At 46.6% G+C, this 14,602-nt stretch overlaps 1 protein-coding gene across 1 annotated transcript in view; it reads right to left on the bottom strand.

Moving 5' to 3' along the window:
* NAA16 (N-alpha-acetyltransferase 16, NatA auxiliary subunit) overlaps positions 1–14,602 on the bottom strand; it is a 772,708-nt gene that overhangs the window by 693,499 nt on the left and 64,607 nt on the right. The window contains exon 2 of the mRNA XM_086934938.1: positions 7,440–7,524. Coding sequence (XP_086791064.1) covers positions 7,440–7,524 — 85 coding nt within the window. The remainder of the gene's footprint in view (positions 1–7,439; positions 7,525–14,602) is intronic.

The raw sequence follows: 14,602 nt of genomic DNA, 5'->3' as shown, positions 1-14,602 counted from the left end.
TAGTGAAATGTATATGGAGAACTGGAAGGCAGAAAGTGGTAATAGCCAAATTAATTACATTCTGAAAGAAGTGGTATGGGAGCCCCCTATATTCAGGAAATTGCATGGCTGCCCAGTTCTAGTGTGTCGTGTGTTGGTTAGCTGGCTATTATCTAAGTGATGTGGAACTTTGAAAAGAACAGATCCACAAAGGAATCTGCACAAAATACTCTTCTTGGGTGCTAGAACCACGAGAAATCCACTGCTTCTACTTCAGTCAGAGCTAGAGTGACTGATGTGAAGCACTTCCAGAACTAATTTTAACAGGAGGGGGGAGAGAGAGAGAGTCAGTGGATTCAGTCTCCCAAGTCATGTAAATAAACAAAGTGGAATCCACTCAAGTGATAGTGATCCCTAGAGTGATGGGGAACACACAGTGTTGTTTAAATGCCCCTCACACACCAACAGGCCCCTTGGTGTCATGCTTCATCATCGGGGCCTTCGCACCCCTCTACGGGATGCGGCGTGCTGCGACTCGCGAATACGCAGGAGCACTTGAAGTGAACTATGTGTGGGGGTGTGTGTTATATACCAAGATGTGAGTGAGGTGAGGTGAAAAAATGTGGATTAAAAAATACCTGGCACGTGGGAAGAAAAAACTTTATTAAATCCCCGGCTGGTATTATTAAAATTAAAGTGCAGGACGTGGTTATAAAAGATACGTGTTAGGGTATCAAACCACTGTGTTAAAAGTCAACATGTTTCGGAGGTCAAAGCCCCCTTCTTCAGGACAAGGGTGAAATGCACTTATCCTCGCCTTACTCACATGTAAGATGTAAAAGTGAAAAATAAAAATTACCACAATGTGTAATGTTCCTCACAATGTTTTATATGTAAGTGAGTGTAGTTGCGCCCAGTTGGCGTAAGAACCTGTGAAAACAAAATCATAGATAAACATACAGGTCTCAAAATCACAGTTTATAAAGGAGAAGAGTAATGCTTCTCTCAAGAAAAAATCAGGTAGCTCCCAAAACTAATTGGAACCTGAAACAAAAATAAGGAAAAATGGACACTACAAACATACACACACGCAAACCAACACAGCTCTCTGCTCAGAGGGAATGAGAGCAGAGCAATGAGGACAGAAAGATCTTACTTTAAGTTCCCAAATACAGGACTTCATGAGCCTTTAACGTATATTGGGGAATCCTTCCTTTCTAATCAGAAACCTAAGAGATCAATATCAGGGTTTTAGTAGAGGAACTTAATCAGCAGAGTGCAAAAACTATAATGTAGAACTGCTTCTCATGGTGATCTTATAACTCACGGTTACAGCAACAGCTAATCGCCTGCCTTCCCTCAACGCGGCTCCGATGAAGTGAGCTGCTGAAGGGCTAGGGCCTTTTTATATGCTTGCCTGTAGGTAATTAGTGGAAATTGATTGAATAATGCAAGCCGGTATATGCCCAAATACGGAGGGAAACCCCCCTCGCGTCCGGTAAAACGCTAGCGCCATACGCTGATCCTCCGCGCATGTGCACAGCAATCCCCGATGGACGCATGCGCGGCTGATCTAGCAAACGCGCATGCGCAGACGGAGACGCTTCGTGAACCACACGAAGCTGACGTAGTTGTTTACAAACGCCTGGGAAAGAGTGGCGATCGGGATAGAAATGTCCCGGGGGAAAAAAACCACGAGCCCTGGAAACACTTAAAGGCACAGAGGTGATTTCTGGGCTAAGCACCAATGAAAATAAATACAATAAAATGGGCGCCCTGGTTAATTATGGAGGTGTACCTATAAATGGGCAAGCTACTCTCACGGATGTGTGGAATATACAAACAATCAGAGGGAGCCCTAGACCAACTCAAGAAAGGGTACAACATATGCCACATTCTGCTGATAAATAGAACCCTATAAGTCCAGTAACAAGCATGAGACCATGCGTATACTGCAAACAAAAAACGTTTTCACCTGAGAAGATTCCATGGAATGGAATCATTCAGTCCGGTGGTGTCGGTTCCCAGCCGAAACACCCACCGTTGTTCTTTTTCAAGGAGACCAATCTCAGAGGGTAACTGTTCAATTATTGTCCACTGTAGCTCATTCACACAGTGTTGACTTTCAATGTAATGGGTTGACATTTTTGTAGTTTGTTTTCTGCACCTGATGTTACTCTTGTGTTCGTTCAGCCTGACCCTGACAGGTCTGGTGGTCATGCCCACATATTCCTTTCCACATGGGCAGGTGATTAAATAGACTACATTTTTACTATTACAGTTAGTAAAAGCACGCTGTTCCCATGTAGTCCCATTGGAAAAAGTGAGCGTCTGTGTCTTTTTGGTGAGGTGGCAATTATTGCAGTTACCACATGGGTAATGCCCATGTATGCCTTGTAACCTGCCTGCCTTCCCTCAACGCGGCTCCGATGAAGTGAGCTGCTGAAGGGCTAGGGCCTTTTTATATGCTTGCCTGTAGGTAATTAGTGGAAATTGATTGAATAATGCAAGCCGGTATATGCCCAAATACGGAGGGAAACCCCCCTCGCGTCCGGTAAAACGCTAGCGCCATACGCTGATCCTCCGCGCATGTGCACAGCAATCCCCGATGGACGCATGCGCGGCTGATCTAGCAAACGCGCATGCGCAGACGGAGACGCTTCGTGAACCACACGAAGCTGACGTAGTTGTTTACAAACGCCTGGGAAAGAGTGGCGATCGGGATAGAAATGTCCCGGGGGAAAAAAACCACGAGCCCTGGAAACACTTAAAGGCACAGAGGTGATTTCTGGGCTAAGCTCCAATGAAAATAAATACAATAAAATGGGCGCCCTGGTTAATTATGGAGGTGTACCTATAAATGGGCAAGCTACTCTCACGGATGTGTGGAATATACAAACAATCAGAGGGAGCCCTAGACCAACTCAAGAAAGGGTACAACATATGCCACATTCTGCTGATAAATAGAACCCTATAAGTCCAGTAACAAGCATGAGACCATGCGTATACTGCAAACAAAAAACGTTTTCACCTGAGAAGGTTCCATGGAATGGAATCATTCAGTCCGGTGGTGTCGGTTCCCAGCCGAAACACCCACCGTTGTTCTTTTTCAAGGAGACCAATCTCAGAGGGAAATTGGTCCACAAACATTGGCGCACTTTAACAAGTGGTGGCTTAACTTTGGAGAAACCTCTCTTTGCTCACAGAAGGGGTAGGAATTTGAGAGATTTGCTCGTTCATACTCGACCACCTCCTCCTGTAAAGGATCAGACGAGGTTACAAGGCATACATGGGCATTACCCATGTGGTAACTGCAATAATTGCCACCTCACCAAAAAGACACAGACGCTCACTTTTTCCAATGGGACTACATGGGAACAGCGTGCTTTTACTAACTGTAATAGTAAAAATGTAGTCTATTTAATCACCTGCCCATGTGGAAAGGAATATGTGGGCATGACCACCAGACCTGTCAGGGTCAGGCTGAACGAACACAAGAGTAACATCAGGTGCAGAAAACAAACTACAAAAATGTCAACCCATTACATTGAAAGTCAACACTGTGTGAATGAGCTACAGTGGACAATAATTGAACAGTTACCCTCTGAGATTGGTCTCCTTGAAAAAGAACAACGGTGGGTGTTTCGGCTGGGAACCGACACCACCGGACTGAATGATTCCATTCCATGGAACCTTCTCAGGTGAAAACGTTTTTTGTTTGCAGTATACGCATGGTCTCATGCTTGTTACTGGACTTATAGGGTTCTATTTATCAGCAGAATGTGGCATATGTTGTACCCTTTCTTGAGTTGGTCTAGGGCTCCCTCTGATTGTTTGTATATTCCACACATCCGTGAGAGTAGCTTGCCCATTTATAGGTACACCTCCATAATTAACCAGGGCGCCCATTTTATTGTATTTATTTTCATTGGAGCTTAGCCCAGAAATCACCTCTGTGCCTTTAAGTGTTTCCAGGGCTCGTGGTTTTTTTCCCCCGGGACATTTCTATCCCGATCGCCACTCTTTCCCAGGCGTTTGTAAACAACTACGTCAGCTTCGTGTGGTTCACGAAGCGTCTCCGTCTGCGCATGCGCGTTTGCTAGATCAGCCGCGCATGCGTCCATCGGGGATTGCTGTGCACATGCGCGGAGGATCAGCGTATGGCGCTAGCGTTTTACCGGACGCGAGGGGGGTTTCCCTCCGTATTTGGGCATATACCGGCTTGCATTATTCAATCAATTTCCACTAATTACCTACAGGCAAGCATATAAAAAGGCCCTAGCCCTTCAGCAGCTCACTTCATCGGAGCCGCGTTGAGGGAAGGCAGGCGATTAGCTGTTGCTGTAACCGTGAGTTATAAGATCACCATGAGAAGCAGTTCTACATTATAGTTTTTGCACTCTGCTGATTAAGTTCCTCTACTAAAACCCTGATATTGATCTCTTAGGTTTCTGATTAGAAAGGAAGGATTCCCCAATATACGTTAAAGGCTCATGAAGTCCTGTATTTGGGAACTTAAAGTAAGATCTTTCTGTCCTCATTGCTCTGCTCTCATTCCCTCTGAGCAGAGAGCTGTGTTGGTTTGCGTGTGTGTATGTTTGTAGTGTCCATTTTTCCTTATTTTTGTTTCAGGTTCCAATTAGTTTTGGGAGCTACCTGATTTTTTCTTGAGAGAAGCATTACTCTTCTCCTTTATAAACTGTGATTTTGAGACCTGTATGTTTATCTATGATTTTGTTTTCACAGGTTCTTACGCCAACTGGGCGCAACTACACTCACTTACATATAAAACATTGTGAGGAACATTACACATTGTGGTAATTTTTATTTTTCACTTTTACATCTTACATGTGAGTAAGGCGAGGATAAGTGCATTTCACCCTTGTCCTGAAGAAGGGGGCTTTGACCTCCGAAACATGTTGACTTTTAACACAGTGGTTTGATACCCTAACACGTATCTTTTATAACCACGTCCTGCACTTTAATTTTAATAATACCAGCCGGGGATTTAATAAAGTTTTTTCTTCCCACGTGCCAGGTATTTTTTAATCCACATTTTTTCACCTCACCTCACTCACATCTTGGTATATAACACACACCCCCACACATAGTTCACTTCAAGTGCTCCTGCGTATTCGCGAGTCGCAGCACGCCGCATCCCGTAGAGGGGTGCGAAGGCCCCGATGATGAAGCATGACACCAAGGGGCCTGTTGGTGTGTGAGGGGCATTTAAACAACACTGTGTGTTCCCCATCACTCTAGGGATCACTATCACTTGAGTGCACTTCCAGAACTACCATACACACCAACAATACCTCTGCAGGACCTGCCGACTGGACTAGTTAAACTCACAAGCAGGAAATTCAATGGGAAGAGTTTGGATTACGCACATTAGGAGACCTCTTTCAAGGCGGTGCGATTCAGAACTTTCAGACACTTATTGACACATAGAATGTACAGAGGGGCTAATTCCTATTTTACGGCAGGATTCTGTACTCACTTTGGAAACATGGGCCATTGAGAACACACCCAGTAATGAAAGCATTATATACAATAGGGCATGGATGCACGCTGATTATATGGTTCTATAGAAGTAAATGGCAAACAGACGCAGAGCGCGTTTATTATTATTATTATTTAACATTTTTATGGCGCGACAAATCCTCCCCAAGGGGATCTAACGGCGCCTAGCAGCTAAATAACCAACCACCCACTCAGCCTGAGCCCCTAGTACAGCCAAGTTTTTAGGATCTTCTTGTATTGCCCCAAAGACGAACAGCCACGCAGTTCTTTCGGAAGCCTGTTCCTATGGAAGGGGGCAAGATAAGAAAAGGCGCGACCTCCCATTCTGGCCCTGTTTATTTTACAAGGGACTACGAGAATTTGATTACTCAATCTCAGACGCCTCAGGATATATGCTCTCACCTTCTTTCTTAGGTATGACGGGCCCAGGCCTTGCCTAGCTTTGAACTCCAAGATCAGAAGCTTAAAGATTGCTCTCTTCCTAACGGTCAGCCAATGCAAAGATAGCATGAGAGGACGGGACGGGGTTCGTCTGGGCTTGTTCAAAGCCAATCCTGCGCCGTATTCTGCACTATCTGGAGCCTAGAAATGAGTTCTTCCCTGGCGCCCACCAAGAGAGCGTTCCCGTAGTCCAACCTACTCACAATCAATGCCTGGATGAGGGTCTTTCTTGCATCCAGAGGGATCCAAGGAAAGACTTTCCTCAGCATTTTCAAGGTCCCAAAGCAAGCGCAGGTGCTTGTTTGTACACTAAAGTGTTGCTCAGTCCAGCTCCCAGGTTGCAGCGTCTCCTAATCCTCCTTTTTCCTCCATTAGGCTCTGTTTCAATTTTCTCCAGCACCAATAAGCCTCTTAAAAATGTGGTCAAATATATTATACTTGTTAGAAACACATGGTTAAGGAGCAGTTGACAAGACACGAGAGATTGTTGAGAGTTATAGAGATGGGCAAGCCATCAAATTCATAGCTAGTCGCCAGAGCAGTGTGGTTTGCCCCTAGGAGCCAAAGCATGACCAGGCTATTGAAAGCCCTACCATGTAAATCACACACTAGACTGGGGGGGAGGGGGGGGGGGGGGGGGATAAAAGCACATGGTTTATTGAAGTCATATACACTCTGTGTTCCTCAATTTGCAACATGCTGTTTGTTTAGTTGCTGTTAAAACCTGCATAAAGGGTGGGGGGGTCCATAAGATAGTGACCTGGTTCACCTGCGGCTTATCTTTTAATTGAGGATACAGTCATGCTAGAACCAGACATTTGACCTGATCCAGGCTCAACCCTGCCTTTGCTTGCCCATCAATAGAATTTTAAAAGGTATGCTTTGGCACAATCCTTTCAAAGTGATGCAAATATTCAATGATTACCGTATGAAGCAGGTCAATAAATATATTCAATATTTCACCTGAAATCTGAGCTCAGAAGAGTGAATCGACGAGCACCTCATCGAACACCTAAAAATCCATAATTTAAAGCTAGAGCCAATCGGCTGGATACTACAAAAGATGACGGATAAGCCTATCCAAATTACCTGGCGTATTTTATTAATGCAGACCAAAATCCCTTTAGTGTTGAAAACACATAAATCAAGTATTCTCGTTCTTTCTTCGCCTTAAAGCCCTACAAGATATACCTAACCAATTGCTTAAGAGACAGAGTAGCTTCTCCACAAAGTAGAACTACACAGTTCTGCAAGATTCACCCTTGCAAAGCATGCTCCACCCCCCCACACCAAAGCCTACAAGTGAAGGCTAGCTTACTAACTCAGTAGTATGCCAAATACAATCTTTCGAGAACAGTGTGGTTAAAACTACATCGAATAGCATCTAACAACATAAGAAAGCATGTTTTTGGTTCATGTATTAAAAAGAAAATTGAAGCACACTGGATCAACACAATCAGGAAGCAATCACAAATAATGATCAAACATTCTTATACCTCCATGTTCAGAAAATTTGGGGTTGGAGAGTATCATCTTGCAGAATTTGAGTCCATTTTTGTACTGTTTTTGTTCATAACATTTCTGTGGAGAGGAAAAAAAATACACATTTTAATGTACATGTAAACTTTTCCCAATCTAGAATTTGTTTTCCGAGTGAACATAAGCAGTACATGCCTTAAGTACATCATTTTGAAACAGCATGCAGGAAAACAGCTGACCCTCTGGTTCATCAGTGATTGGTAGCTGGCCAGTGCTTGTGTAATTCGATTTGTCAGGTATTTCGTATTATTAAGAGCATGAACTTTGTTGATCACAAAAATCGTTTAAGAACTTTTTAGTAACTTGGGTTTGTTCTAGAGTCTTATTTAATATAAAGGAAGATCCATGTAGTAGCTTGGGGTTGTTTAAGAATCTTATCCTTTCAGAATGTGATTGTTTCTGTATTCTGTATTGAAAGTTCTATATGTGTCAGTTGCCAGCTTTACTCTGTAGCTACAGTTGCCCTGCTCCGATGGTCCAGCGTATTATCAATAAAGCTACCAACTGGCTATATTCCTGAGTCTTCATTCCCTGACTAAGACATTTCTTTTGGCGACGGGTGCTGGGCCATCACATTGAACACACAAGCTGCGAAATTGGAGAAAAAAGCAAAAAGAAAAACGCAAGAGGTAACCCATAAACAACTGAGAACCACGGACGACGAAAAAAGTAAGAAAGACATTTTTATTATACTTGCGGAAGGCTTTGTATTAAATGAGAGCAGGGTGGAAGCATTTTTAAGAGTTTAAGAAACGGAGAACGGGAGCTGGAACGCACGCAGGAGAGTTTCTAAACGAAGGCGTTCCACTGCAACGAACTTTGCGCTTGAGATTGAAAGCGTGATGAGGTCAGCTCGTCAGAAGCGTCCCTTTGTGGTCCACAAGGGAAACGCACGTCCATCTTGTTGACGTCATAATAGTCTGAGTTTCCTGAGGATTAGAAGATTCGTGCAAGATAATTCTATGAGTGTCACAAAGGGAGCGGCAAATTGCATATAAAGTACATTCATCTATTGGGAAAGATTGTCAATCGCATCTTACTACAGTGTTGAAGTAAGGCAACTCTTAAATCTTTTCTTGGCATATGTGAGTTTTACTCTCGTTTTGTGCCGGATTTTGCGAGCAGACGGAGACCTCTCTCGCGTACGTTAATGAAAGGAGTTGTTCTTGAATGGAATAAAGAGTGCCAAGATGTGTTTGAATGGGTTAAACAACAGTTGACTTCTCCCAAAGTTCTCAAACATTATGATCCATCTCTTTTATGTACTCTTACGTTAGATGCCAGCAATGTGGAATTGGGTGCAGTTTTGACTCAAAAGAAAAATGGAGAAGTTAGAACAATAAGTTATGCATCCAGAGTATTGTCTGCATCAGAAATTAAATATTCAGTCATTGAAAAAGAATTATTGGCATGCTGGTGGGCAGTTATGAAATTTAGGAATTTTATTTGGGGGACGGAGGTTCTGTCTCCAAACAGATCATAAACCACTAGTTTTGATTCTTAACGGGAAGAATGTAAGGGCTTCCACACCTAGAATTTCAAGACTTTCCTCAAAATTACTTCAGTTTGATTTTTCAGCTGAATACATCCCTGGTTCGAAGAATGGGTGTGCAGATTTTTTATCCCGTTCTTCTGATGAAATTGAAGTTGAAACAGATTTAAGGGAGGAAGATCAAGAATATTTTATTGTTGCAGCCGTAGATGTTCCTCATTTGTGTGCAGTATCAGAAGAGATTTGACGCAAAGCCCTTGCAGATAATTGCTCTTTAGCCAAGGTAATGAAGTTTGTAGAAAGTGGTTGGCCTAAAGAGAGAAACTTATCTTTTTTTATCAAAGTAGATTTTATTGTGGTTTCCAAAACATGACTCAAGACACAATCTGCCCACATGCCCTCGCAGGGGCTCTCCAAAGTGCAAATCACAACAGTTACATCACTGGCAAACAGTAAATCGGAGTGCCCCTTAGCTACCGTGTACCCATTCTCAGGCCGTATCACGTTTGGAGGTGTCGGTGTTGGGGCAAATGGGGAGCGATTGTCACGTCCCATATAGGTGAAGTAGTGTGGCTCACTGGTTAGAGGCGGCAGACCCGAGAGCAGAGGACGGCCCGGGACCAGGGTTCGATTCCCGATGCGGCAGGTTTCTGGACCAGGGTCAGCGGACTCGATAATTCTCTCGCCTCGGTGCCCACTCTGATCAGCGATCACACTCGGCAACTCTGGGCATTAGCTTGCCTCATCTTCACTAACGGCCCCACCAGACCGCCGGGGATGCCTGGTCTCACCCTGGAGATACCCATTAAGGGACCATCTCACAGGGAAGCCAGGAAGGGTTTCGCAGCGGTCGAAGCGCGGAGATACTCCTCCGGGAGTCGATCCTAGCGCTATATAAACTTGCAATTAATATAGGGAACCATCAGTAAGAATGCTATCATGTCTCTAGGTGTCCCTTCGCTCCTTCTTCCTTCTATGCTCCCTTCTCCGCCAAGGAGCCAGTTTGTGCCACCGGCACGCCATGACCCCCAAGGAGCTCGAAGAAGATAGTCAGTGGGTAGTGCATCTCGAGTCAAATAGAAAAGAGCGAAAACAAAGGAAAAAGGACCCCAACTCATCCCACCGCCCCCCCCAAACTCCTCCCCCCCTCCCCTCCACAGTGGTGGTGGTGCGGCACAATAGAGTGTCCCATCGTAGGGTGAATCTTAGATTTGGAATAGATGAAGGGCCCTGATCGTGGAAGGGCATACCGCCGATGGCAGACCCTTCGATAGGAAGGAGACCAAGGGACCCCAACGGAATTCAAAGTTCTTGAAATCCTCGCGGGCTATGTCGGACATACGCTCTAAGCTCAGTAATTGCCACAGGCGGGAGTGCCACAGGGATATCGCAGGTGCTTCCTTCTTCCACGCTGCCGCTACAGCCAGTTTAGCAGCCCCCATACATAGCCACATGATTCTCTTGTCGGCCCTGGTTTGATGTTCTAGTGTAGGGTCTCTAATGCCAAGTAGAGCCTCGGTCATGGAGGTCGGGACGGGATACCCCAGGATGGATTTTATCTGCGCCAGGATCTCCTCCCAAAATGGTCGAATGGAGGGGCAGTCCCACCAGATGTGTTGGAAATCCCCCAGGAGGCCACATCCCCTCCAGCATCGATCCGATGTGCCGGGAAATATTTTAGCTAGTTTGGACGGGTATAAATACCAGTCCATCATTACTTTCAGGTGGGCTTCTCTCAGAGCTGTGGATTGGTTAAACTTAAGGACATCTGACCATAGGTGGCTCCAGTCGTCCTCTGAAATGTCGCGTTGGGCCATCCCCTCCCCCCAGGCCTGATATCTTGGGCGGGGGCTAGTTTTCGTGGAGAGTAGGAGCTTGTATAGCGCCGAAATAGCCCCCTTCATGGATTTAGTTTTAAGGAGGAGTAATTCAAGTTTAGTGAGAGGTCTAGTGGCTCCCTCCCTGATCCGGGGGTCTAGGGCCCAATGTAACAGTTGTGCATGATGGTACCGCTCACGGTCCCCCACCTCATATTCTCTTGTGCAGTTCTCAAAGGTAAGTGGGTCATAGTTGTGAAGTAAGTGTGTCAATGCGAGGACACCTCCCTCTCTCCAGGCGTTAAACGGTCCCTCTACAAGTGCAGGGGGGAAGTGGGAGGAGAAATGAAGAGGTGTCAGTGGTGAGGGGAAAGATGTCCAACCCTCCCTAGTAGCTACAGTGTCCCATACCTTAAGAGTAGTGCGTGTTGGGGTGCTAAGATATGCTTTTGGGGGCCTATCCTTCTTCCCGCGACAAATCAAGTCCCATATCGCCCTGCCTGCTACACTGCGGTCCATGAGGAGCCAATGCTTTTCCGACCATCTGCGTCCATTCGAATAAGATGCGCAATTGGGCCGCTTTATAATAAAGTTTGAGATCAGGAAGCCCTGCTCCTCCCTCCCTTTGTGGCCGTCGAAGTATGGAGAAGGCGAGACGGGCCCGCCAACCCTGCCAAAAAAAGCGCAGGATCATTGTTTTCATGCGCCTAAAGAAGTCCTCGTCTAGTTCTATGGGGAGCGCCTGAAATAAGTATAGTAATTTGGGGTTGGAGTGTCATCTTTATAGCGTGTACACGTCCCATCCAGGAGAGAAAGAGCGGCTTCCATCTTGTCAGTTCTGTTTGAATGCGGGCGAGGATAGGGGGAAAATTGGCTGAATACAATTTCTCCAGCGTGGGCGTGAGTTGCACCCCTAGGTATTGTATGGAGGAGGGCGCCCACGCCAACGGCGTTAGAGACCGGAGTTGTAAGGACTCCGTGTGCGAGAGTGTTCGGTTGAGTATATGGGATTTACCCAGGTTAACCTTAAAGCCTGCCGCCAACTCGAAGGAGCTGAGAACTTTCCTGTAGGTGTGGGAGTGAGCCTATCGGATTTGAAAAGGAGAGGAGGGCGTCGTCCGCGAAGAGGGACATTTTATGGGACTCCCCAGTGAAGGGGAGACCCTCGATTCCCTTACTGCTATAGCTAGGGGTTCTAGGTGAAGGACGAATAACATGGGGGACAGGGGGCAGCCCTGTCTGGTCCCCCTGGAATGGCAGAATGAGGAAGATTGCACTCCGTTGGCAGAGACTTTGGAAGTAGGATGTCTATAATTGGCTTGGAGCATCGTTATGAATGTGGGGGAGAAGCCAAATCTCGCCAATGTGGCCCATAAAAACTGCCAATCGACTCGATCAAATGCTTTTTCAGCATCCAGACCGACTAATACTGCAGGAATTTTAAATTTGGCTTTTTCGATTAAATGGACGATACGGCGGGTGTTGTCATGTGTTTGGCGCCCTTTAATAAAACCCGACTGGTCGGGATGGATAATGAGTGGCATAAGGTCCGTCAGTCGCCTGGCCAGAATAGAGGAGTACAGCTTTGCGTCGATGTTCAGGTGGGCAATGGGCCGGTAGGAAGAACAGCAAGTGACGTCCTTTCCAGGTTTAGGGATTACAGCGATCACCGCCTCCGCCATAGAGGCAGGGGTGTCGCCGTCTAGGGCTATCTGATTGAAGATCCAGACCAGGTGACGGCTAATGTCCCCAGCAAAGGTCTTATAAAAGACTGCTGTGTACCCGTTCGTACCGGGTGCCTTATGGGGTTTCAGTGCTTTAATAGCGGTTTGTACTTCAAGGGTAATAGGCGCTGTGAGGGTCTCATTCCATTCTGGGGAGACTTGCAGGATTGGGAGATCCTTGAGAAAGGCCTGCTGGTGGACCGTGTTGAGAGTGTCAGCTGAGTACAGCGAACTGTAAAAGGACTCAGAGTCCTGCCTTATCCTGGTCTCTATGTAGTATGTTCCCTGCCCCATCTTGAAGTCCCCCTATGTATTCCCTTTCCCGTTTGTCCTTCAATTGTCTTGCAAGGTGTTTCCCTATATTGTTGCCCTGAGTGTAGGATAGATTGCGTAGTTTAAGGGGGGATTCTGCCCTGTTATATATGGCACGTAACTTACCCCTGAGTGCCGTGAGGGTGCGTAGTGTCTGCCTAGTGGGTTTAAGTTTGTGGGCTTGTTCAGCCTTCTCCAGCTCCTCCTCCAAGCCCTCCCTTTCTTTCGCCCGGCGTTTATTCAGGGCTGAGTTGAGCGAAATGCATTTACCGCGCATTATCGCCTTAAAGGCGTCCCACGTGTTGTATTCAGAGGTCGCATCTGGATTATTGAGGGTAAAGAATTTGGCGATAGCCTCCCTCAACAGTGTCATTGATTCCTTGTCTCTCGTCAGAGCCTCCGGGAAGTACCAACGTGCTGGCCTCGGGGCATTACCCAACCATGAAAGGCACACTGTGTACATACTGTGATCGGATACCGATTTGGGAAGTATCTTGGCATCCTGAAGGTTACCCCGCAGGGACTGACTCAGAAAAATTTAATCTAGCCGAGAGTACGTCTGGTGTACGTGTGAAAAGAAGGAGTAATCCCGTGTGAGTGGATATAGGGTTCGTCAGGTGTCTAGTAGGCCCATGTCCCCAATTTGTGTCTGCAAGGGCTTGGGGAAGGTACCCGTGTCAGAGCGGCGTGTGTGTGTGTGCTGTCAAGGGCTGGTTGCCACACTAGGTTGAAATCCCCCAAAAGAAATAGGGGGCCCTCTGCAAAATCGATCACCTTCCCCAACAATAAGTGCAAAAAGTGCTTTTGCCCCGTATTGGGGGCGTAGAGTGTTACAAATGTACAAAGCTTACCCTTTAAGCGGCCCTTAACCATTAGCCACCTTCCGTCTTTGTCACCTTGGGTGGCCAAGGGTTGGAATTGTTCCCCCGGGCTAAAGAGGAGAGCCACCCCTTTCTGTTTAGTGGAGGCCGAGGCTTTATAGATGAGGGGATATCTTTTATGTTTAAGACGATGATCCTCCTTCTTTAATAGGTGAGTCTTCTGGCGTTTCTGCGGGGAGTTAAGCCCCTTGACGTTCCAGGTTCCTATAGTAAGCAGCATATTAGGACAGACTCTGGGGTTACTTCAATGAAAGCTGCTCCCGGTCCCGGTCCTGTTCCCCCTCGTAGAGAGCCATACCTTCCCATTTCCACTTGCGGTGGCCCCCCCCGGATCCTCAGCGGAGGCAATGAGGCCTCCCACATCCTTCCCCGCAACACCTCCCAGTCTTTGGTGCCCTACAGAATCAGTCCACATCGTGTCCCCCAAAAGGCCTGCGGTGAAACCCAGTACCGCATCCACCCCACCCTCCCCCTCCCCTCCTTCAAACCCCCCCAAGAACAAAATATTCGTGGTCCCAAACAAAGAACAACTATAGTACAATGTTCCAGACTAAGAAAAGTCTGTCCGGGCCTGCAGTACATTAGGACAAGAGTGGGTTATGTGGCAGTGGCGGCTCGACGGCTCGAGACCCCCCGCCCCGCCCCCAAATCGAGTTGCCATACTTAGCTATTCATGACCGTAGCTTCAGTGTCTCACGAGCTGGCGCCAGTGTCTCTGGATACTTCTTGAATTGCCGCTGCTTTTTCTTGCTCCATCGTTTCCAGGTTCGGCTTGAGGTGTTTCCTGGAGGGACGTCCTCTTCTCACCTTTTGCTAGCCGTCGCAATGTGTCCAGAGTCGTGAGTCGAGCTCTCCCCGGGTCCGGGACCTGGGCCACACTGGATCGTGGCGCTT

The sequence above is a fragment of the Lissotriton vulgaris genome, chromosome 8 (assembly GCF_964263255.1).
Source record: "Lissotriton vulgaris chromosome 8, aLisVul1.2, whole genome shotgun sequence".
NCBI lineage: Eukaryota > Metazoa > Chordata > Amphibia > Caudata > Salamandridae > Lissotriton > Lissotriton vulgaris.
This window is presented reverse-complemented; position numbering and strand designations above follow the sequence as displayed.